At 58.5% G+C, this 21598-nt stretch overlaps 1 protein-coding gene across 1 annotated transcript in view; it reads right to left on the bottom strand.

Moving 5' to 3' along the window:
• Positions 1–21598, bottom strand: part of TTYH2 (tweety family member 2) — a 41038-nt gene that overhangs the window by 6120 nt on the left and 13320 nt on the right. The window contains exons 4-14 of the mRNA XM_034640717.1: positions 17830–17941; positions 12855–13075; positions 8826–8921; positions 8214–8286; positions 3887–3956; positions 3589–3644; positions 3222–3314; positions 2894–2976; positions 2343–2352; positions 1198–1340; positions 360–545 (exon numbers count right to left, since the gene is read on the bottom strand). Coding sequence (XP_034496608.1) covers positions 360–545; positions 1198–1340; positions 2343–2352; positions 2894–2976; positions 3222–3314; positions 3589–3644; positions 3887–3956; positions 8214–8286; positions 8826–8921; positions 12855–13075; positions 17830–17941 — 1143 coding nt within the window. The remainder of the gene's footprint in view (positions 1–359; positions 546–1197; positions 1341–2342; positions 2353–2893; positions 2977–3221; positions 3315–3588; positions 3645–3886; positions 3957–8213; positions 8287–8825; positions 8922–12854; positions 13076–17829; positions 17942–21598) is intronic.

Here is a 21598-nt window from a genome sequence, read left to right as displayed (position 1 = left end):
GAAAGAGCACTTGGGGAGGCCCGGGGTGGGGGGGAAGCAGCCGCTGGGGGGCAAGGGGCCAGCGTGGCCTGGAGAAATGCAGCTCCTGGGCCCTGCGATCTGCCCTGAGGGTCTGTGGTGAAAGGCTTGGCATCTACAGGGGTTCTTCCTCCAGCAGAGGTGCTGGGGTGGCTAGATGCACCCCAGAGGCCTTCCCCCCAGGTGCCCTGGGGCTGCGGTGGGGGAATCACTGCTGGCTTTTGATGCCTTCCTCCCAACCCGGCTCTCTGGACCCTAACATTCTGTCCTCGGATCCAGCTCCCCGCAGGACCATGTGTCGGGGGGGCAGGTGGGGGCAGACCCGGGGGGCCCCGCCGTACATGTACTCGGAGACCGGGGCGTTGGAGATGGTCTGAGCCGGGGGCTGCAGGCTGGTCTGGCTGCCCAGGCCGCTGCTGTAGCTACAGAAGCTGCGGAGCTGCCCCCGGGGCGGGTTGTGAGCGGCCATGCGTCGGGCCTGGGGGTTGAAAGGGTCGTCGCTGTCGATGTCATCATAGTCTCTGTCCCTAGAACCACACACAGGACAGAGCCGGCTGTGAGGGCCGAGGCTCGGAGGCAGCGGGATCCTGGCCTGCTTCCCAGTCTTTGCTCCCAGGACTCTCTGGCCACATGGGTCCCCTTCAGGTTCCTCTGCCCTGTTTTACTCAGATCACTCCACCAGTTCCCAACTTCATGCCCACCTCCTCCAGGCAGCCCACCGTGCTGACCCCATCACAATGACCCTCCCTGCTCTGCTTCCTTTTGTCTGGTCTATCCATAGGCATCGAAGTACCATCTCATCTCTACGTCCTCATAGAGAATGCAGGTGCCCCACTAACAGTGCTACAACCTATCCTTCTTGGTATTCTGGGGGTGCCCCTCTAGCACCCAGAGCCGTCATTATCTCACACCACAAAGTCCTGCAGAGGAAGAGAGGACAAGAAAGGGATGCCCGGTTGTCGTATGACACTGTCACCAACCTCAGTAACGCCCCTTGGAACCTCCTTTTGGGAGCCTATCTGGACTCTCAGGGAAGCTTCTGCAGCAATCCATCCAGCCTCTTGGGGCTGAATACCCGTGCCCCCTGCTGCCATCGTTCATCCCAGATTGTCAGCCCTGGGCTCAGTTTCAGAGCAGAGCTTCCTGCAAGCTCTCCCAGGAAGCCCCCGGGCAGCCCACCTGGTGGTAAAGTGCTTCCAGGCCCTCGGCCCCGCACAGATCATGGTGGAGAAGGCCAGGGCGGCCAGGAGGGAGGAGAGGCCGAGGTACAGCAACCCCTCGATGCCATCGTAGCAGATGCCAGCAAGGGCGTCCAGGTAGTCCTGCAGGAGGAGGACGGACACAGAGCTGGAAGGCAGGTCTGAGCGGGTCTCCGGCAGCTCGTCTCCCCAGGCCAGGGCTGGGGATAGCCTACCTTTCCCCATCCCGAGCACTTTGTACGGCCCATTAAGGGTCCATACTCTTGGGCACACTCCATAAGCAGGTGTGACCATCTACTGTGTGCTAGGCACGTGAGGGTCAGCTCTGAGTGAGACAGACACAGCTGCGGGGTGGGGAAGCCAGACGCAGGGGCATTTAACCTAAGACCAGCATGGCAAGAAGGAGTGGGTTGTGCCTTGCGCAGATGAAGGAAGGGGACAAGCGGGGCATGTTCAGGAGAGAAAAAAGGCTGCAGGAGACAGGGGGGAGTGGTGGCAAGCCACGCTAGGCCTCGGGCCTTGCAGGCACGTGAGGAGTTTGCATTTGATCAGAAGGTGATGGGATGTGATGGAAGGGATGTGACCCAGCTGGCTTTTCCAAAGACCACTGTGGCTGCTGTGAATGAAAGGTCATGGGAGGTTAAGGGGCAAGAGAAGGGGAGGGCGGTCAGGAGGCCACGGCTGTCACCCAGGGGAGCAGGGTGGTGCTCGGATCATGGTAGAAGTGGGGGAAAGAGAGAGAAGTGGACGGATTCAGGATACATTTGAGAGTCTAGATGCTAGGATTTGCCGAGGGATTGGATGTGGGTGGTGTGGAGGGAGAGAGGGTACATGTTCTTGGCTCTGAACTCAGAGTGCCAGGGTCTGAAGCCCTTGACTTGAGGGCTCTGGAACCTTCAGTGAGCCACTTCATAGATCTATACATATATACATATCTATCTATCTATCTATCTATCTATCTATCTATCTAGTCATCCATCCATCCATCCATCCATCCATCCATCCATCCATCCATCCACACGTGCACACAGTTTCCTTACCCATAAAACTGCCTGGGAAATAACATGTATTTCACAATATTAACAGTGACAACTAATGATCGGGTGGATATAAACTGCACAGAACAAGGTGAACACTTGTTCTCAACAAATGGCAGCCGGGATCATCATATGACCCTTCGTGCTAAATCCCCATGGGCTGTGAGAAGTGTCCACATGCACTGGCTTACTGCTTGGGGGGAGGGGGGCGCACATATTTCCCGAATGTTCCCTGCATTTGAGGCTGTCTGGTATTCCAAGTTCTTGGAGAGGTGACCCTGGCAATGAGCAGGGGATGTCCACTCGCAGTCAGGGAGATGGATGGGTTGACCAGACGGCCGGGAGTCTGGACACTGGAAAATAGCCTCCCTCATGTAGGTCAGGGGTTCTAGAGCTAACCTGATCCAATGCTCCTACCCCAGCCCCCATCCCCTGCCTCCTGTCACTGACTCTCCGTGTCTTAGCTACTTGGGAGAATCAAGAAGCCAGACACCCGTTCTGCCTTCCTGTTGTCTGGCTTCAACGTCATGCCAGGGCCCGCAGGGAGCCCCGACAGTCACTCTCCTAGCCCCTACTGGCTGCTCTCTGGGAAAGTGTGGCCTGCCGGGGTGCCCCCCCCGACCCCCACCCCCACCCCACCCTCGGCAATCCAGCATGGCCGTCAGCTGGTGGAGGCCGGACTCCGACGAGTTTAGCAGGAGCTGGATTCTGAGCAGGTCCTTCTGAAGCAGCAAGAGGCAAACACGCAGAGAGGCCGAGAGGCCGACAGTGAGCGGCGGGGGCGGGCTTGTGGCTAAAACCACAGGCAGCAGTGTGTGCAAAGAGGCCAGGGAGCGCACTCCACAGGCCGGCTCTGCGAAGCCCCGGGGTTCAGGAGGGGTGAGGTGCGAGCAGGGGGAGGGATGTCAGGGTCCAGCTGGGGCGCCCCCTCTTCCAGCACAGATGCTGTGGGAGGCAGCCGCCTTACCTCGGCCGTGGGGAAGAGGGGCACGGCGAACTGCAGCAGGCCGGCCACCTGGAGCTGCATGGTGGTGAGCGAGCGCTGGAAGACGGTCAGTGCCTGGCCAGGAGAGACCGCAGCCCGGCCCTGAGGCTCCGCTTCCCGCGGGAGCTGCTCCCCGGCAGCCCTGCCCTGATTCCCGCCCTGCCCCGCATCCCTCGGGCTTTCTGAGCGCGGCACAGACCTCTTGCTTCCTGCTACTCCGAGTGTGGTCCCCAGACTAGCAGTGTGGGCCTCCCAGTGAAGGGAAAAGCACCCAGCTACCTACATGTGCCAGGACTTAGGGTCCGGGGGGGGCAAGCTGACTGAGGGGGCTCGGGCAGGGTGGGCGTACCTGCTGGAAGGGGCTGCTTCCACTCTGACCACAGTATAGGTAGTAACGGGTCACGTCTGCAAGGCAAAGGCATCGGCATCAGGCGGGAGCTCACAAGCGACCAGGCCCTCACCGCCCCCCGGGGCCAGGCCAGTCCCCACACTCCCCAAGGAGGGCGCTTCTAACAGATGGCCCGGAGGTCCAGCCGGACCTAAAGTGTGGGGGCAGGTGATGACAGGGCTGAAAGGTCCGGCCGGCCGTGGGCCTGGTCTGAGTATCTGGAGCGGCTCCGACAGCCGAGGTCCCAAGGGTTCGTTACCTGTGCGGATCTGGCCCTCGGTGATGTTCAGGATGAAGGTGTCGGGAGCTGAGCAGAAGTCGCCGGTGCCCTGAGCCACGGAGAGACAGGGAGGGGTGGAAGAAAGTTCTGACACCAGGGCCCTGCGTGGAGCTGGTGCCCTCAGGCCCAGCGCTTGGACCTCTCCGCTCAGTCCTCCCTGGGCTGGAATCCTGGCTCTGCCCCTTCCAGGCTCTGTCGCTTTGGACAAGTGACTTACTCCTTCTGTGCTCAGCTGCCTCATTCACAGCACGGAGAGAAAAACACTACCCACCTTGCGAATTGACCTACATCAAACACCCGGAAAGGTGACTGGCGGAGGGCAGGCTCTCTGGAGCGTTAGCTCTTATGCTAGTCCTTTTTTTGTTTGTTTGTTTTTTGTTTTTCTGTTTTGTTTTGTTTATAATAATTTTTATTATGTTATGTTAATCACCATACAGTATATCCTTAGTTTTTGATGTTATGTTCCATGATTCATTATTTGTCTTATGCTTTTCCTGAATGCTGCTTCTGGGATGGACCTCGGGGGCCCCAGCACCCGCACCATGCGTGTCGGGGAGATACTGCACCATGGCCTTTGTTCATCTCGGTTCTATTTTAGGCCTTGTTGTTATCAAGCCCCACATGCTTTCAGGGAGCCAATCTATGAAGCATCCCCCACACTCTCTTCCTAAAGAATTATGTTAGGGCCACCTGGGTGGCTCAGTCAGTGAAGCATCTGCCTTCGGCTCAGGTCATGATCCCAGGGTCCTGGGATCAAGTCCTGCATTGAGCTCCTTGCTCAGCAGGGAGCTCCGACAAATAAATCTTTAAAAAACCCCACCACCAACAACAAAAGAATTATGCTGGCATCGAATCCATCTCTGAGCTTGTGGGTACGGGTCCTGCTCAGGAGGAGCTGGGGGACTGGGAAGAGTGGGGGGGCTGTGAGTTAGGGGACACAGGCTCCGGGCTCTGCTACTGACCAGCTGGAAGGCCTGGACCCCACAGCATGGCCTGGAGAGGTGACCGCTAAGGGCCTATGAGCCGTGTGGGAGCAGAAGCCTACCCTCGGACTGGTGGCAAGAACCCATCCTCTGAGTCAGGCCCTTCTCAGGTCCAGCCTGGGGGTCCAGGGGGGCCGCCTGGTAAAGGAGATCTCCCATCTTTCAGAACAGCCAGGGGAAGCTCCGGTCCTCCGACCTGTTCCTCAGGGCTCCCCGAGCAGGGGACCCCTCCCCAGGGCCCTGCAGCACAGCTGGTGCCCCGTCCTCTTTTGGGAGCGGCGGCCTCAGGCTCCACCCTGGAGCTTCACGCATTCATTCCCTGAGTCGATCAATATTTAGCACCTACTGGATGCCATGTGCTGTTCTCGGCATGAGATACAGGTGCGAGCTGTATCATGGTACTTATGGTCTGGAACATGTGTGCATGGGGGGGTTGGGGAATAAGTGGCCCCTCTAGACCCAGAGCTCCCACAGAGCCACATCTGTACACGCACGCACATCCACACGCACGCACACAACCACATGTGCAGGACCGTGGGAGAATTGCTCTACATGCCAATCACTAACATACGTCAATCAGACTGATTCATTAGCATAAATCAGAGCCACAGGACCAGCAGGCCTACCCCTGTCGCTGCAGTGGCGAAGAGGGAGGAGCCAGATCTGAGTGGGGGAATGGGAGGTCTTGGGAAAATAAAGAGGGAGGCCGCCATCTTGGCCTGGGTCACCCCCCAAAAAGTTTGGGATCCGAAGAGGGACAGGAGGTCCCTGTCAGAGAGGCTCCCCCAGGGATGCTGCTTCCCACCCCACTCAGGCCAGGTCTGCCCTTCAGACCCTTCAGTGAGGATCGAACTTTCCTGTCCGTGGAGACAAAGGCCTGTATGTGCACTACTCACACAGTGGGGATGGGGATGGATGGGGGAAGGGGCGGGGGGCACTGAGCACAGGAGGAGAAGCCCAGTGTCAGCCAGCTGAGGCAGCCCCGGAGAGCTGGTGACCCTCTGAAGGTGTCCCCCTGTGTCCCTCACATAACGACATAAACGCATGGCGAACCGATGCGGTTGCTGCTTATTGAACATTCCTGATACGCCTCCCGGAGGTCAGCCAACCCACCTGATCCATCCACGGTTCTCTGGGGCAAGCGTGGCACTTCTCCCCATTTTACACTCGAGGAAACTGAGGTCCGGAGAGTGTCAGAACTTTCCCAGGGGCCTCCCGTTAGGAAGGGGCGAGGTGGGGGGACATGGACCAGGCAGGAGGTTCCAGAGGCCACCCGCCTCCTCCCCCACCCTGACTCAGTGAGGTGGGCCCGGCCTCCCCCTGGGTGGCTGGATTTGCAGGGAGCACTCTGCTCCGTTGCCCCAGTGTGCCTGGATGACCCCTCCCCACTGTCGCCGGCCTCCACTGTCCCCTTCCTTCTTCTCTGGAGTTTTCTTTCCTCTCTGCCCTCAGCTTCTCACCTGTCCGGGTGGTCAAGCGGGTAGGCAGCATGGCTGGGGTGGCAAAGCCCAGAGCTCCCCAAGCTCCTACTACTCAGGGAGCTCGAGGAGGTCCTCTCTCAGGGATGGGGAGGGATGCGGAGGGAGGGAGGGGCTCCGCGTCTGTCCTCGGGCCCCACCGCGCTCGAAGGGAGCAGGCCTCCCAGGGCAGAGGCAGCAGGACCACACAAAAGCTCCCACAACAGGCTGTGCCGGCCTGCCTCCCGCCCCGCTCGGCCTCACCCCACTTGCCATTAAAATGCAGCACGCTCCGCAGCCCTCTCAAAGGGGCATTCAGCTCCGGCATAGCCCTCTCTCACACAGGCCTGACTCAACAATTAGGGAAATGGCCTTCCTCGCCAGCGCGCTGGCAGCCCAGGGCACCCAGCTGGGAGACTAAATCGCCTCTGGGCTCCCTGAACACTGAAGCCAGGGGAGAGGGAGAAGCCCCCACTGGGAGGGAGCTGTCTCCCAAAGGGCCGCTCAAGGTGGCAAGCTGGAAGCCTCCCCTGCTTCCAGAAGGTGGAGGCTGTGCAAGGGGCAGGAGAGCCCCCCGGAAAGCTTGCCTTGTGCAAGCTTCCCCGTGCTCTCACTCGTCCCCAGAGGGGAGGCTGCCGGCCAGGCAGCTGTGCGTGTGGCTGACATCAGGATGCTTTGCAGCATGACCTGGGCCCTCCTACCCTGCCCTTCCCTGCAGCTGCAGGGGCCCCAGCCCCTGGGACGTAGGCTCCTGCCTGTCTAGTTCTCCCTCGTGCCCAAAGCAGGCACCGTGTGGCAGGCGGAGGGAACGAGACAGGAGACACCCACCCCGTCTCCCTCCCAGACAAGCTCTGCCAAAGGCTGCTGTGAGCCAAGCAGCGCCAGGGTCTGTCCATTCTGTGGGCACCAGGGAGGCAGACTGCCCCGGGCCAGAGGGACAAGCCAGCCCCCCAGTCCCTGTGCGAGGTGTGAGTCTGGGGAGAGGGCTTCAGGTAGAGCCCCTGTTTGTTCTGTTATCCCCAAGTAGCTAAGGCAGCACAGATGCAGGCCAGGGACTTAGAGTGTGGCCCCCGAATCAGGCTGGGGTCCCCTGAAATCCCCTGGTAAATCCTGCCCCCCCACTCACTCACACACTCACACTCACACACATGTGAGTGCAGCACACACCTCCCTGGTATCCATTCACACGGGTCACGGCGAGCTGCCTACAGACCGAGACCATGTCAAGAGCGAACATCATTGTGAACATCACGGCCTCCTGGTTTCTGGATCCTGGGACACCTGCCGCGGCCGAGCGCCACAGAGACAGAGGCAGCTGAATGCACGGCTCGCACGCCGCTCCCCTGAACGTTAGGTCTATTAACGACCAAACATACCTACACAGGCAGCTTCCAAGGCAATGGGACGGAAGGCAAGCTCAATGCCACAGCCACATTCCCGATGCCCAGGGAAGCTGGCCAAAGAGGGTGCTTCCAAAGCCCGAGGCTTCTCCAGCCTGACGTTTAGACCCCGCCCATCCCCATCAGAGCCAGTTAGTTCTTCACACCCAGAGACGTCACCTGACCATCCAGGCTCGGCCTTACAGGCAGCGGCTGGGAATGGGCCAATGGGGTGGGAAAGGGATCAGGGATCAGGCGTCTTATCTCGGCTTCGCCCCTACAGCCTCTACCATTCTCTGGGTCTCGGTCCCCATAGGAAGGGCAAGGGGGCTGATGCGGACGATCCAAGCCCTCTCGGTTCTGAGATTCTAGTTAGGGACAGAGACTGGAAGCTGGCCCTGCCCTGGGGGCTCTAGACAGGACACATCCACGTGCCACCAGAAAGATGGTCCTGGTCGGACTACCCCCACCCCCACCCCCAACTCACCACTGCTGCAGCGCTGTCAGCGGCCAGAGACGTCCAGCTGAGGAACAGGCCCAGCGCCCCACAGCACAGCATCCTAGGAGAGAGGCACGGCCAGTGGGTCCAGGCGCAGGCTGGCAGGTGGGAACCCTGTGAGGGCTGTCACCCCACCAACCTCCAGTGCCTTCCTCCGAGCCACCAGCCTGTCCCCTATGGCCCCTGACCCTCCTGCAGTGGCCCCTCATATCAGCCTGCTGACTGCTGGGCGAGAGGTATGGAGCCCAGTGCCTGCAGCATGGGGCCCTGGGCCAAAGAGACACAGCACGAGCTGTGAGGGGGGTTGATTAGAGAACCCAGAGGCTCTAATGCTTGGGCCACATTCCTTCAGCTGCTTAGGGGATGGTGGGGACACATGGAGGCAAGCCCAGTCCTTGCTAGGTATCCAGATGGTAAGTCAGCAGCTGCCATCTCCCTCGGCTGGGGGCTGAGGAGGGGTCAGATGGCAGCTTCCAGGCCGCTGCCCCCCCCATGCCCTCCAACCCTGGCCAGGCCCCTGTCTTTCTCTGATGGTGACGTTGTCACACTGTCACCCCCCACACTTGTCTGGCTGTCTGGCCCGCAAGCAGGGATACTCACGAGGCCAAGAGACACCTGGAGCGCCTGGCCAGTGCCAGGCAGGCGACGAGGCAGATGACTAGGTCCAGGATGAAGAGCAGGAGGTAGGAAAGCCATCTGTGTGGACGGGGAGGGACGGTCAGGGGAGGGGGGGGCATCACCCCACCGGGTGCCCAGTGGGGAAGCCTGCACAGCAGCCCCCTGCTCTGGATGGGAAGAACCAGTGTGCATGGCACACGGGCTCTTCAGGGGCTCCCAGCGCTGCACCCCCAATTCTGCCTGAAGAAAGGGTCACACTCCCCCACCCAGGCCGAGGGTCTAAACCAGCACTGCCGCCTAGAACTTCCTGCAGTGCTGGGCATGTTCGAGATCTCTGCACTGCCCACTGTATCTGCCCTGCCCACACGTGGCTCCGGAGAGCAGAGATACGGTTTGTGCAACAGAGTAGACCTATGTCTCATCTAAGCTGCTTTTGAGTCATTTAAATCCCAGTGCCATGTGTGGCTAGTGGCCACACGCTGGATAGGGCAGGTCTACGTGGTCTCTCTGCAGCCTCCCCCAGGCACCTCTTTAGACCCTCCCGCTGCTTCGAGAACGCTCACTGGCATCAGATCAGGCCTGACATTTGTGTCCACAGATCTAAGAGAGCCCCTCAGACTGCCCCTTCTGTGATGAAGGCTCAGCCTGGCCGCCCTGAGGCCTCCTGTCTCGCCCTCCCAGCTGCCTGGGACCCACTGCTTAGGACACGTAGGTTCCCTTCAGCAACATTTGTGCCAGGCACGGGTGCCTGCATGTGGCGGGGGGGGCTCATTCCCAGACCAGCAGGGAGCTCAGGTGGGGCAAGGGAGCTCCGGGCCACCCCTCACTCCTCAGGCCTTGCTGCAAACTCCCCCCCGCAAAGGCAGTCACACACCAGCTGGCAGACCCTGCCAAGCTGCCTCCCTCCTTTGGGCCTCAGTTTCCAAACCTTTACCGCTGGAACCTTCTCAGGGCTGGGTGAAAAGTTAAATGTTCACTGAATGCCAAGGTTAATAAGGCATGCCATTGGGGGATCTCAAAGTCCCCGCTTTCCTGCTTCTCCAAAGCACGGCTGAGGAATCCAGAGCGCCTGAATTCCAAAGGCAGGGATCCCATCCCAACCAAAGCCCCGGGAGTTCCTTTCTCTTCCACACGGGATCCCGGGGCAGGGGGGGCTTACAACTGAGCGCCAGCCTCGCCTAGCAGCCCTGTGGTGCAGGACTGGTGGACACAGGAGGCAGGGGGACAGACAAAATGGACTGCTCCAAGGCCTCGAAGAAGAAAGTCTTTGGATCATTATGATTTCTCTTGATGCAAGAGCCAAATAAAGTCACGGACCCTCCTCTCCAGCCATGCCTCACTAACACCATCAGGAGGGTGAGAAGGAGTCTGGAGTGTGGGTGGGAGCAGGGGGGCGCTGGAAGAAAATACGAGGCTCCCAGAGAGAGACTGCTGAGGCCCCCCTGGCAGCCAAGCAAGGTTCTTCCCGCCTTTGTGAGTGGAGGCTGAATGCCAAGAAAGGGGGTTTATGAAGACCCCTGACTCCCTCCCCACAGCTGGGGCTTGGGGAACGTGCAGGGCCCTCCCTCTACCAAGGAGCCAGTTTTCCTAGAATCCGAGTCACGGCAGGAAGGGATCTCAGGAACGTCTAGTGCTAGGACCCCATTCTGCAGATTAGGAAACAGACAGAGGCCCGTGGGAGGAGAGCCTGGCCCAGGAATTCTGGACTCTCCCCCCCGTCTGTGAGTCTTCCTGCAGGAGACATGGCCAGGCACCAGGCACCTCTCAAAATCTTGGTTTCTTGTTTCAGACCTAAAGGTTTCTTATTACCTCTCTCCCTGCTGTGCACACCAGCAGGAAATCAGGTTAGGACTGCCTCTCACTCACTCTCTATGATCCCGATTGTGTTTCAATGCGTTTTCTCTGCATCCACACCTTGAGTTGTGAGGCGTTCCTGGAAACAGCTCTGCGAGGCGGATGTGTTTTCCCAGGAGCCCAGCGATGACCTGGGTTGTGTTTCTAACCAAGAACTTGGTTCCAGGAGGAGCTGCGCGGGCCCTTACTCCCCAAGCTCTCCTGGGTCCGGCCTCCGCGGACGCCTTGGTCACACCCCTTAGGAGCCTCTCAGAGAGGCTTGGCTTTTTATTGCTTCCAATACTTAGCCGGGCCTTGTATAAAAGTGCTAAAAAAGATGAGCTTAGCTGGATGGCTCTGCTCTAGAATCATCTGGAAGGCAAAGATGGGGAGTCTGTTCCGAGGAGCCCCTAAGGCTGGTTAGCATGAGGAATGAGGCCTCTCTCTGTTCCAGGACAGCCCAGGGGAGAGAAGGAGCCGGCAAACAGCAGAGGGAGGAAGGCAGCAAGCACCACCGGTTTTCAGGGGCCTCTGGTGCTAATGTCCTCGGACTAAGCCTTTTCTGCCTCAGCCTGAACAAGGGAGCTGGGGACGGTGCCGGGGGCGGGGGTTGTCAGAGGACACCCCTCGGTCACCCACACTGAAACAGCTGATATGCTCTGTCACCACCCTTCCTCCCATTTTTAATAAAGTCACCTTAAAAATAAGTCCCTTTTGATACGTAAACTCACTTCGTTCATCTGTTGGTGTCTAAGGCCCATGTGAGGCCCTTGAGTGTTACGTGTCCCGCTCCAGGTCCACTCACAGAGGAAGGCAGGTCAACACGGACACCCACTTTCCACCTGCCCCCGACCCCCCAGGAGCAAGGTTCCAAATGCTCAGACAATGAACGGCCCTCAAATCACAGGACTAATCAGATGCCACTATTTTAGGTGATGAGTCCCAGCCTGTCCTCAGAGTTGGGAGTCTGTGTTGCTGGGGAGAAAGGCAGTTCTGAACGTGAGGAAAAAAAAAAAAAAGTCTGGTGGGAAGCTGGATCCGTGACACCCTGGGCATGCAGGGGCTGGACGGGCTGCAGAGACGGGGAGTGGGGAGCCCCAGGCAGAGCTGGGGACTGACTTCATGCACTTCCCTTGCCAAGGTCCGGCTTTCTCCTGGCGGGGGAAGGGAGAGCCCTGGACGAGTCGGGGTCCCACCAGAAGCATTTCCTCTGTGTCCTTATTAGTCAGCCTGGGGTGGGGGTTTCTCATAAAGGAGAAGTGAATCCAGAAAACCAGAGTGAATTGTGCAACAGGGCGGGTAAAGGCTCTGACCTTTGCTAATGGCTTGGAGGGGAATCAATGCATTTGGGGGAGGGGGCGGATCCAAAGAGCTGATACTTTCTCTTCGGGACTCATTTATCCGTTCCTCCCCAGAGCCCCCCTCCCTGTGTGCGAGGCGCTGGGCCCTGGCGGCAGAGGGACCTGCGCTTCATGAGTGTAAGTCCCCCTTCGGCCGCGAGCCCCCGAAAGCCCAGACTGCCACCTCCTTCCTTGGCTCTTCACCAAGGAAGGCACGACCTTCACTAGATCCTGCACACGGAGGGAGGCAGCTGGTCCCTGGTCAGCTGGCCTGTGTCCAGAGCCTTCACCTGGAGTGGGGTCTGGGGAATGGGGAGGCAGGGGAGACGTACACGGACTCCCAAAGATTACAGAGGTATGAGTTTGTATTGCTGAGTATGGCAAAGGTGGGGTGGTTCCCTTCCGCCCTCCAACCCTTAGGCTAAGAGGTTGCCATCGGGAAAAGGTCCATGCAGACAAATAGGCCATCGTCCCCCTGCACCCCTGTGGCTGAGTCTGCAGGTGCAGGGAATCCCGCCCCACAAACCCTGGCAGGCGGGGAACCTATAAACCACTGGCATCTTCCCCAGCACCAGCCACGGACGATGCTGGTCCTGGAGGGCTCCCTGGAGGCCAGCTTCAGCCTCTCGCCCTGGACCTTGGCACGTCACTGCTCCTTTGCCCCTTTCTGGGTCTCCGGGGCCTGCCTGCATAAGGAGGCCGTTCTACGTGCACACACCCTCCTCTGATCTCAGGAGCGTACCATTAAGGCCTTCTGGAGGCCTCCCCCGCCTGGGCCCCGAGACGTGCGACAGAGGACGCCGGCCCCACCCCCGCTGGCCCCCCTGCGGCCCCTCACCTGTAGTACTCCACGTAGCTAGTCTGGTCGGCCAGCTCGGTCAGCTCTGCGGTGACCTCCCTCCACACCGGCAGCCCCGAGAGCTGGACAATGACGTTGCCGGCCATCTGCTGCACGAACTTCAGTGTCTGGATGTAATCACCCCGGGCGGCAAAGATCTCACTGAGCCGGGCCAGGTGCTGCTCGAGGTCCACCTTCATCTTCTGGGTGGTTCCGGACACCTGCAAGGGGGCCGGGGTTGTGAATCTGGCCTTCCGGGGGGAGGAAGCCAGAGAAGGACATGTCCTGACTCTAACTCTGGAGCAGAAGGCCTACAAGCTGCAGGAGGACAGAAGCCCTGGCATCCCCCTGCCCTCACACCCCTGCATGGGGGGTGGGGGTGGCAGGGGGCAGGCCCGATCTGGTCTTCACCAGGACCCGGGCTCCCAGGTGGGGACACAAAGAGGAGAATCCATTTTGCTTCCTTGAGGATTCCCTTAATCTAAACACCTTGGATTAGAAATTCTTTTTCAGCCGAGGGATAGAACGTTGAACGGAAAAGCTCTTCTTGCTACCTGACCTTTTGTTCCCACAATGGGATTTCTAAACGCCTCGCCTCCCGAGAGAAAGGCTCTATTTGTGGACCTAGCAACAGCTCCTGGCCCCCGGAGCTGGCTCAGCCAAACAATGGCACTTTGAAATGACACAGACGGCCAATCCTGCCTCCGAAGAGCCTGGACGTGCAACAAGAGGCGATCGGTGCCGGCTCTGGGGGCTCACGCTGCCCCCCAGCCCTGCACAGCCGTCCTGCCAGGTGGATGGCCAGGTTCCCTCCCTTGGCTGGGCCGCAAGGGCCTGGAGCTGAGTGCCCCCCAAAGGAAGCGACTTTCTTTCCAAAGGTACAGAGGGAAGGACAATGGCCGTGACTGTCCTTGGCTTTCCAACAAGGAGCCCAAGGAGGGCCTGGCCCTGAAAAGGTGCTTCTAAATAGCCCAGACGCAGGGTCCCCGCCGAACCCAGGGACGCGGCCTGGGAACCCCAAGCTCGCCCCTCCAAGCCTGCTCTAAGCCTGTGTGTCGGGGAAGAAAGGCTCTGTTGTCGCCACTGTCACACTGTCACACCAAACCGACCGGCACTACCGGCTGGAAGCGGGAGGAGTGTGTGCTGACCCTCCCCCGGGTCTGGAAGGAAGATAAGGTGCCCCGGGGAGGGGCGGGAGCTTCCCACAGAGGTGGGTGAGATGACACTCCTGGTGGCCCAAGCTGCTGCGTTAGGGAGACTCGAGGGCAACTTTGTGGCCTTTCACATCTGTGCTCCTCTGCAGGCGTCCGGTTCCAGAGAGGAGAATGGCCCTCTTTGTTCCGTTTAGCTTTGTTTTTTCAATATCAGCAGCTTGTGCCACTTTCCGGCTTGTTCTCGGTTCTTACAAGCTGGGGAAGGACTGAGATACTCGCTTGGGCCGCTTCTAGCTTCACATGGAAGAAAAAAGACATCAAAGCAGATTTTCAAACACCCCAATCAACTCTCCTTTCAGTTCAATAAGATCCACGTAGAAGTGCTCTGTAACCACTGGTCAGAAGGCCCGTTACCAAGTGCTGAGATCGGGAGCTTTTTTATATCCCTGCATCATATCCGACGAACTTTAGAGCAAAGGGCCGCTAACCACGATCTGTAAACTTCTTCGGCAAGACGACTTCTCCTTCCCTAGCTCTACAATTTTTAACTTCTTCACTCCTTAAATCTCTCCTGGAGAAAAACGAAAGCCAATAAACATCTGCTGGGCGCTCTTTTCCCTCCTGACATCCTCCCAAAGGAAACAACAAAAAAATGAAAACCACAACCTTGACCTACTTACAGCCCCCTGTTCCCCACTCCACCGCAGGTCCTCAGAGGGTTACACAGAGCTCTCAAGAGACAGGGCGGCCCCGGAGATGGGGCAGAGTTCTCCCCCTGGGGAAGAGCTCTGTGCCCAAGAGGGACAGCTCGGCGACTCAGGCTGGGGTGGGAGTGGGGTGAGCACGCAGGTGTGGAAGCTCTCGTCCCCACAGGATGGAAGAGTGGTCCTCCCGTGTGGTCCCCGGACCAGCACAGCAGCAGGGCGAACGGTGCAAATTCCCAGCCCTGTCCCAGACCTACAGAACCAGAAACTCTGGGGAGGGCCCAGCGATCTTGCATTCAGATACAGGAAAACCTCCAGGCGGGGAGGAAGCCTCTCCACTTACTGAGGTTTCCTAGAAGGGCAGCCACACCAGGGGACAAAGGGGTGGAGCCTCTGCCGGTCTGGGGAGGGCCCCCATCTCAGACCCTGAAGGGAAGGGTAAGACCAGGACACCTGCGTTTGGGTTCTTGCTCAGAACACACGAGCTTCCAGCCCTGTGACAGGAGTGCGACCTCCCCGTGCCCCAGATTCCTCACCCAAGGGCTGCCCACAGGCTTCCTTCCAGAACACGTGGCTCCGATCTGAGGCAGCCAAGCTCCTGGGGCCCTTCAAGCTAAGACCCTGGGTGAGTCACTCACTGGAGCCCAGGCCCCCTTCACTGAAGGAGAGGAGGAGGGTGGGGGACACTGCACCAGGCAAAGGACCCACCCGGCACTCCCAATGACCCTTTCTGAGCCCCCCAAGTCAAAGTGTGCAGCTGATCTGGAGCCCTGCCAGGCGTGCCTGAGCCTCGAGTGGCGGCCCCACCCACGGGAGCCCTCAGGGTGTAAGGGTGCAGGTGTGGGGCTTCTGGTCCTGAAGGGGACCCCAGAAGAGTCCACCTCGCTCTGACCTGTCCCCCGAGTCCTGCCCTCCCCACACCCCACCAGCCCAAGCCTCCTGTCTCCTTCACGGGGATTAGGGGAACATCTGTAAGGACAGTAATTATAATAAGGACATGCACTGTCATAGTCACCCCCGCTTGGGGGGACTTTGCAGATTACCAGGCACTTTCACCGACATTATCTCATCAAACATTCATTTCTCTGGTGTTTGGCCTTGACCCCTGGGATCTGGGGAGCCCTCCGAAATCTGCTGCCTCTCTTGCAGCCCTGGGAACCTGGAGTGTTGGGTGTCCACCCCGAGGCCCAAACCAGCCTCCCAGGTCCCAGCAAGGGCCCAGAGCCCTGCCTCTCTGCCAGAGAAAATGCCTGCTCACCCAGAGGAGGCAGACCATGGTCACCGTCAGGATGAAGGCAGCCCCTAGCTGTCTGGACCATCACAAAACCCTGGGACTCCTGTCCTTGACTTTCAGAAATGGTGCAGAGACGAAGAAAGGCTGACATCCAGGGACACACAGAACCCTTCCCTTGGGGAACATGGGGGAGTTTGGAGACGTGGGACTTGCTTTGCAATGTCCAGACCTGGCCTGGAACACTGAGCTCTCGGGGCGAATGGGTACAGCCTGAGGGCTCGTTCTAGCAATTTCCCTGTAGATTCTCACCCCACAGGATAGGACACGAAGAACTCACACTTTCCCACGAGGATAGCTCTGGGGTTCTCCCTCTCCTCAGTCCTTGGGACAGACAAGGGCCATTCCTTATGGTGGTCACAAGTCAAGCAGCGCACGTCACGGCTCTGGGGTTTCCCAGGCAGGGGACTCTCTTTTCAGGGCTGGGTTCCTCCTCTAGGGGGTCTGGTGCTGGTGGGTGGAAGGAGAGCGGGAGGCAGAGCCTAGAGGCCTGAGCCCCTTCCCTGCCAGGGCAGAGGCAGGGCAGGGGCCCAGAGGGTGAGGTCTCCCCATGCCTCCAGGGCTGGTCAGGCCATATTCGGCCTCCAGGCTGCCCTCAGCCCCCATCCCAGCCACCCCCACCTTGCCCCTCAGAGCTGCCTCAGCCCAGTGTCTGCATGACTCAGTCTCCCAGCGATGGGTACCAGCTGGCAGGTGCTGCACGACAGGTGGACCCTGGTCTAGCCTGTGACCCTCTGCTCCCCAGAAGGGCTCCCATCGGCAGCCTTCCCGGGTCCTGAGGAACAGCAGGGCTGTCTCTTTAAGGTGTGCCCTCCCACCCCCACCCCAGGGCTGCTGAGGGATTAAGGCCTTAGAGGAGCTTAGGGAAAAGGAGGGGGCAATGAGGCTGAATCCTCTTCCAGAATCCTCTTCTAGCAAGTACTAGGGCAATGTCCAAATGCTCTGGCTGGGGCTGGATTTTGTGGTTGAGGCTGCCTGATGACACAAACTGGCCATTTGCTGAGGCCATCCCCCCCCCACCCCCCGCTGGGGACCTGGTCCAGAGGGGACGGGGAACAGTGTGGATGTCCAAGGACCTGCTTCCCTGAAAACTACCCTTTGCCTTTTCCATTGGAGCCCAACTCCTGCGGGCACGGGGTCTACCTGGAAACTGGCCAAAAACACCTGCCACTTAATGGCAAAGGTGACAAGCACCTGGGGGCCAAGGGGCCAAGGTCTGTGTTTGAGAAAACCCCGATTCCCCGCTTGGTCTCTCACTCAGGCCAGATGCCCAGCAGAGCGGCTCCTGCCCTAAAGGCCCACACCCTCTCTGGCCAGCCGGCACAATCCTCCACCCTGGGCCGCCAGCCGGAAGCCAGAGCCCGGACAGACACCTCGCCACACCATCCCTTGGGCTGCTTCACTTGGTTTTGAAGAGTTTCACACCTTGCCATCTTCTGGACCCCATGAGACTCCATATATAGCAGTGAGGTGAACAGAACACCCGGTGGGGCTGATTTTCCACGTTCAGGCTCCCCTGGCACAAATGGGGAAGAGCTCAACCCTCTGGAAGTCCACAGGGCTGGATTCCATGGCCGCCCCCAGGTCCCCCCAGGACCCCGTCAGCCTTTCTCCTTTGGTCCTCACCCCTGTCCTCACCACCCCTCCCTGCCCGAAGAGCAGAAATCGCCTGTTTACTCCCAGCAGGACCAACTGCAGCCCCAAGGGAAGTCCAGCCCCCCCATCCCGGGGCCAAGCTGGCTGGGATGTGACTGGGGCCCTTGTTCCGAGCACACTGACCTCACGGGCTGTGCCCGGCTCGGCCCGCTGCTGCCCGGGAGCCTTACCAGTTCGTCTATCCCGGAGAAGGTGTGGTTCGCGTTGTCCAAGGAGTAGATCATCTGGTACACCCCATCGTTGGTCTCGCTGTTTCCATAGAAACCAACACCCACCGCGGCACTACAGGCAAGACCCCAAAGTTAGAAGTGACACGCAGAAGAGAATGTTTGTTGTGTTTGTTTTTAAATACAGTGCTTTTTAGAGCAGTTTTATTTTATTTTTTATTTTAAGTGGGCTCCATGCTGGGCTTGAACTTACAGCCCTGAGATCAAGACCCAAGCTGAGATGAAGAGTCGGATGCTTCACTGACTGAGCCACGCAGACGCCCCTAGAGCCGTTTCAGATTCACAGCAAAGTGGGGCAGAGGGACAGAGATCTCCCATATCCCCCCTGCCGCCCTAACAGCCGCCTCCACTCCCACCATCCCTCACCACACCGGTAAATCTGGCACATTCGGTCCATGGCTACGCCTGCACCGACACGTCACTATCCCCGAGTCCCTGGTTCACCCTAAGGATCACCCTTGGTCTGGCACATTCTGTGGGTTTGGGCAAATGTATGGCATTTATCTCTCCACCACTGGAGTGTCCTGCAGAATAGTGTCCCTGCCCTAAAAATCTCCACCTGCCCTCCCTCCCCTCTCCCCCACAGCCCTGATCCTTACTGTCTCCATAGTCTTGCCTCTCCCGGAACGTCATATGGCTGGAGCCTCTTGAGACTGGTGTTTTTCACTGAGTGGTATGTGTTGAAGGTTCCTCCATGTCCTTTCATGGCTAATTAGCTCATTTCTCTTCGGTGCTGAATAATGTTCCCTTGTCTGGATGGACCCCAGTGTGTTTACCCAAACGCCTCCTGAAGGGTGTCTTGGTTGCTTCCAAGTTTTGGTGATTATGAATACAGCTGCTATAAATGTCCACGGAGAGCGGGTTTTTGACTAAGGAGCTCTTTCCTGGGGGTATGGGAGGGGAGGGGGTTCGGGCAGGTGCCCCAGGGGCTGGGGGTGAAGGCTCATGGCCACCTTGGCCTTGGCCTGGCTGACCAGCTACAGCACATTTCCTCTGGGCCGGGAATGCTACTGCTGTATCTAGTCCAGCAGCTCGAAGGGGGCAAGACCGCTGGCCGGGCCTTCGGGATTCTGCTGCAGTGGCCTAGGACCTGTACCTTCACCAGCTCCCCAGGTGACTGTCACAGGGAGGCTCGGGGACCACCAAGGTCTCGCCTGAAACCTCCAGGAGCCGGGGACTCCCCTCCATTCTCTACCCTTTCCTCCTGCTTCCCCACAGCACCCAGGAGGTGGCCTGCCATACTGAAAACTTCCAGCTGGTAGAAAGTTCCTTTCTCCATGGAGCTGAAGCCTACCTCCCGGTGTTTGACTGTCCTTGGGGGCAGCCCGAAATAAGCCTCCAAGTCTGCGGGATGCCCCTCAGACCCCGGAATGTGGCTCCGTATCCCCCCTCCCTCCTGCTGTCCAAGTCACACGCGTGCCCTGCAGACCCCGGTCCCCGTCATCGCTGTCCCCCAGGTTCAAGCCCCCCTCCAACCGGTCACTATCACTCCAGCCGAGGCCCCCACGGCCAGGTGTCCATTCAGCTCCGAGTGCTGGGGGCTAAGCCCTGGCACCCCCTCTCCGCCCCGCTAACCCCGTGGTCTACAACACCCCTGGGTTTCCTCGCAGGCGCCGCCGCCAAGCCCAGCCTCTCCTCCTTCCTGCAGCGCTGCACTGATTTTTATTTTGTTTCAAGCAAAAGCAGAACTTTTAAATCTATCCCCATGAAACTGCATCGAGCTGGTTTTCGTCCAACATTCCAGGCTGGACGAATCATCTCGGATCTCGCCTACATCATCCGCTGTATTTCATCTGACGTGCGCCACCAGGGGCGGGGGGGGGGCGCATCTGGAAGTTCGCTAAGCCGCCTCCTGACTCTTCACCCAGAACACTAACTTCGGTGGGGGGGAGAGCCACATGCACACGTGCACACACTTGCACGTTTTCTTTTCTTGTTCAAGAGGAAGGATCTAGGATGGAACCCCTGGGAGATTTGAGAGAAACTTCCTCCCAGGGTGGGCTCGGCCCCGAGCTCAGTGTTTCTCAGGAAGTGGTCCGTGGACCCAGGGACAGGGTCACCCGCAGTGCCTGTTACAAGTGCAGGTAAGGGCCCCCCCTCCCCCGGCGCCCACTGGAGCCCTGTGCTCTGAGCACATGCATTTATTTTAAAACAAGGCTCCTCTGTGCTTCTCGTGTGTAACAGACATGCGCACACGACGGCTACGGTCTGGTGTCCCGCTGTGTATTCTGGGCGTTCAACCAGAAGGTTCCACTGGCTTTGAATCCACTTAACGGCACCACCGTCCAGTCGGTGTTTCTCCACAGCACCCACGGGGACCACACGTCCAGCTGAGATGCTCGTACGTGAGATGCAAGGTAGTTCTGTGATCTTCCATTCAGTGACTTTATTATTATTTTTTAAATTGTTATCATGCTCTGAAAAATACCTCTCGTTTGCTCTTTGTGTTTATAACCTTCTCTAGTTTTCTGCATTGTGATCTAGTGTCTTCTGAGGATTTGGCATCAAGCCGAATCATTTCCATCCCTCGCCCTGTTTTTGAGACCAGAGGTATTCTCATTTTCCGCCTTCCCCTAGTCTGGATTTCTCAGAGCTGGCCCAGGAGGGCACCTCCTTCCAAGACCAGAAATCGCTCTGGCTGTTTAATGAGGGCCTCCCAGCTCCCTCCAGGCGTCATCGGTCCTGCCTGGGCCACACGCACCATTCTGCTTGAGGGAAAAGACAGAATATCTTTCCCGGGTATAAAATTCTGTCTCCCGAATACAGGGACACAAGAAGCTCTCCTCTTATCCCTTTGGCCATTTGGGGAAACTGCTACTGGGACTTTCTTCTATGGATCGAATCTCCCCTCTCCTCCGGGATCCTTACTATCAGAGCTGAATACGATCTCTCCCTCCTGACCACCCCTCCCCATCTCACCTGGTCTCCCTCTACTCCTGCCTTTTCTACTCCCCTTCCCTGACTCTCCCACTCAACTTATTCTGATCCAGCGAAGGTGACTGGCGACCATTCCACTTACCACTGATCTCCAGGACCCTTGTAGCACCCCCCACCCCAGACCCCTCCCCTGCTCTCTCTGCTCCAGCCACACTGGCTTCTTTCAGTTCCTTAAAATGTCCTATGCTCCCTCCTGCCACAGGGCCTTTGCACATACTCCTCTTGCTTCTGCCTGAACTATCTCCTCTTACCTTGCCCCCACCTTTGCTTGGTCACCCTATGGATCTCGGTGCCCGTCACCCAGGAATGCCCAACTCAAGTAGGCCATCGACTTTACACTTGCTCCTTTCCTCCCGACTTCCTCCTTAGTTTGTCATTACTCCAGTCAAACGAGTGTGTGATTCTCCGCCTCTCCCCTGGTAGACCATGAGCCACAAAAGCATTCAGAATCAGTGCCTGTGCTCACCGCGGGCTCTCGCTGGCCTGGCACAAATAGCCTGTGGAATTTTGGAGAATGAATCATGCCGCATATGTCCTTCTGTTCTGAGTTTTCCTGAGATGGCCGGTCATGATTACTTACTGGAACCGACCCTCCAAAGTCATTTTTACTGTTCCAAAGTATTCTTCTGTCATTCGCAGCGTTTTTGAAGAAATCTGAGTTCACACAGAGAGGGCTCACTGTCTAGTCATCACTACTGGCTTCTTGCTGTCTCCCGCCTCCCCCTGCCCACCCGCCAGCAGGAGGCTTTTATTCCACTTACTTCGTGGGAGCTCC

This window comes from Ailuropoda melanoleuca, chromosome 13 (assembly GCF_002007445.2).
Source record: "Ailuropoda melanoleuca isolate Jingjing chromosome 13, ASM200744v2, whole genome shotgun sequence".
In the NCBI taxonomy this organism is placed as follows: domain Eukaryota; kingdom Metazoa; phylum Chordata; class Mammalia; order Carnivora; family Ursidae; genus Ailuropoda; species Ailuropoda melanoleuca.
This window is presented reverse-complemented; position numbering and strand designations above follow the sequence as displayed.